Here is a 2,595-nt window from a genome sequence, read left to right on the forward strand (position 1 = left end):
ATTCCTGCATAGCACTTCATTTCTTCCTCGGGAGTGAAATTCCACCTTTGGCTGTCTCATCCAAATGATGGTTTAGAATCTCTTCATAGAATGGTTTGGGTTGGAAGGGACCTTAAAGATCATCCAGTTCCAACCCCCCTGCCAGCAGCAGGGACACCTTCCACTAGACCAGGTTGCTCAAAGCCTCATCCAACCTGGCCTTGAACACTTCCAGGGAGGAAAAGCCACAGCTGCTCTGTGCAACCTGTTTCAGTGTCTCACCACATTCACAGGAAGGAATTTCTCCCTAATTCCTACTCAGAGTTATCCGTGGTGATTGCAGGGGTAGGGGAGAGCAGCAGGCAGAAAGGGGCAAATTGCAGGGAGGTGGGTGCTGGGGCTGGCAGAGGTACCTGCGGGACAATGTCCACCCCACATTACCCCTCAGCCCCAGACAGGCCACCAAAGGAGGTTTTAAGACCACGTGCCCAGGCTTACACTCCTTTTAAAAAGACTCCTGAAATTAGTATTCAAATCATTAATTAAAAAAATAATAATAATTAAAAAAATAAGATGTGATGAGACCTGACAGTGAGGTTTCCAAGCGTGCCAGCTCCCCAACTCAAACCACCTGTGTGCCTGAGACCACTGGATTATTTCTGAGCCTTTGTAGCCCAATGAGGCACAAGAGACCTTTGTAATCCATGGCATTTAATTTTGGACCTGGGTGACTCTTGTAAATACAGCAGTGCCTGAGCTCATATTGACCCAGAAGACAGGAGCAGCCTTACTGGTATAAACACACATTTCCCAATATAGCATCACTTCGTGTCCCTCCACACGCAGGTGTGAGGAGCATAGTGGTATTTTCTGGAGCAATTTTATCAGCACTACGAGGGACAACACACCCTGAAAGAGGAAGGTAAGAGAAGTCCCTAACGGTGCCTTTTGCCTTGCAGGTGATCCTCCCTGCTTCTGCCCTTTGGCTTGTCCTGCTCCTTTCTGAGCTGCTGAAAATGGAAACCCAGAAAGTTTGTCTCAGGGTTGTTTGGTGCATCCCCCACCCCATCCTCTTTCAAAGAAAAAGGAAAACAATATAGACAAAAAATTCAATAAAATAAAGCCCAGAGTAGAAGATCCAGTTGCATCCAGAGTGCAAAGCTGTGGGCGGTCAGTGGCCACAAACGCTGATGAGCAGAGACTCCAAAACCAAAGAAAGTTCCCAAATTCCCGTATTTGTTTTGCAGGCTGCTGGTTTGCTGTACTCACCCCCGCTTCTTCCTCCTCCTCTGAGCCGTCCCCCTCTTCCTCAGATGAGTCACTGCCCTAAGGAGAAGGAAAACCAGGCTGGTGGGTCTCCATGAACACAACGGTCCCAGTACAGCCTCGCAGGCCAGTGGCAGACAGGGCACAGAATGTGCCCCCATCCCATTTGGGCTGATATCTCCACATTTGGTGAGCGGTGAAGCATCAACAACCCCTCTGAAGTACCCACCTGGTACCATCGCTGCGGGGGATGCAGGTAGGCGTATCTGTACAGGTAATACCGGTGCCTGTTCTTGAACACCTACCAGGATAAAGAAAGGGTTAAATCCCATCAGTCTGGGGGCTTGGGTACAGGAGAGATGGAAATGTCCTTGTCCCCAAGGCCAGCGCCGTGTGGGGCTGGGCACGCAGGGTAGGGGGAGACCCTACCGCGTTTTCTTCTGAGTCATCCGACTTGGCTCGCCGCAGCCAGCTCTTGACCTGGGGGAAAGGTTGGGTTGGCACGTACCCCACACCAACCCTGGCAAGGTCAGGGGGTAACCCCACTGCCCAGCACTCACCGAGAAGGCGCAGGACATCCCCACCAGGCAGGCGAAGAGCAAGACCGTCCTCATGGCTGTTTTCTCTAGGAACAGTGAAACATGGCCAGGGCTGGCTTTCCAGCTAGAAAGCATCATCACTACCCCAAACCACCCAGGTGTTTGTGTCCACATGGGAGAGTGGGGAGAAGCAAGGCTGACCTCCAGCCACCTCTCAACAAGCCCACCCAACCCCTCCAAAAACCCAAGTCCTTCTTTTTTTGATGGATCTAGAGCCCACCCAACCCCTCCAGAGTCTCAGGTCCTTCTTTCTTTGATGGATCTGCCTCAATTTCCCTGAATACACTTTGGTTTTTGCAAGAAGACACAAAATACCAGAAGAGCAAGTTTCACCCTGTAGCAGACACATTGCTTTCCCTGAGCAGGACTACTCACTCCTGCTTCCCCATCATGTGTGAGCGAGTGGGGAAAATCATTCCCCACCACCCAGAGATGCAACAGGAGCAGCAGATGGAAATGCTGCCCATCACAGCCACCCTCTCACAGCCCCATAACCTACTCTGGCTCTACCCAGGGAGCAACATCCCCAGGAATTACACCACAGAGAGTTGAACTTCACTGAGGAAAAATAAAGAAGCAAACCAATAAATGAATGTGATGGGTTTCTACACCCCATCATTGAGAGAAACAGCAGTGGCAAGGTACCAGGGTGAGAAGCTCCCTCTGAAGGCACAGCCAGGGGAAGCCTTGGCTCTGGGCAGGTCCAAGCTGCACCCCTAAGCACCAAAACCCAGCCTACCCTTCTCCATCC

General features: G+C 51.2%; 1 protein-coding gene across 1 annotated transcript in view; it reads right to left on the reverse strand.

Annotated features, from left to right (window-relative positions):
• Positions 1-1,859, reverse strand: part of IBSP (integrin binding sialoprotein) — a 3,866-nt gene extending 2,007 nt beyond the window's left edge. The window contains exons 1-4 of the mRNA XM_029085791.1: positions 1,806-1,859; positions 1,675-1,725; positions 1,475-1,546; positions 1,249-1,305 (exon numbers count right to left, since the gene is read on the reverse strand). Coding sequence (XP_028941624.1) covers positions 1,249-1,305; positions 1,475-1,546; positions 1,675-1,725; positions 1,806-1,859 — 234 coding nt within the window. The remainder of the gene's footprint in view (positions 1-1,248; positions 1,306-1,474; positions 1,547-1,674; positions 1,726-1,805) is intronic.
• Positions 1,860-2,595: the final 736 nt, after the last annotated feature.

Source organism: Antrostomus carolinensis, unplaced genomic scaffold (assembly GCF_000700745.2).
Source record: "Antrostomus carolinensis isolate BGI_N321 unplaced genomic scaffold, ASM70074v2 scaffold29110, whole genome shotgun sequence".
In the NCBI taxonomy this organism is placed as follows: Eukaryota; Metazoa; Chordata; class Aves; order Caprimulgiformes; family Caprimulgidae; genus Antrostomus; species Antrostomus carolinensis.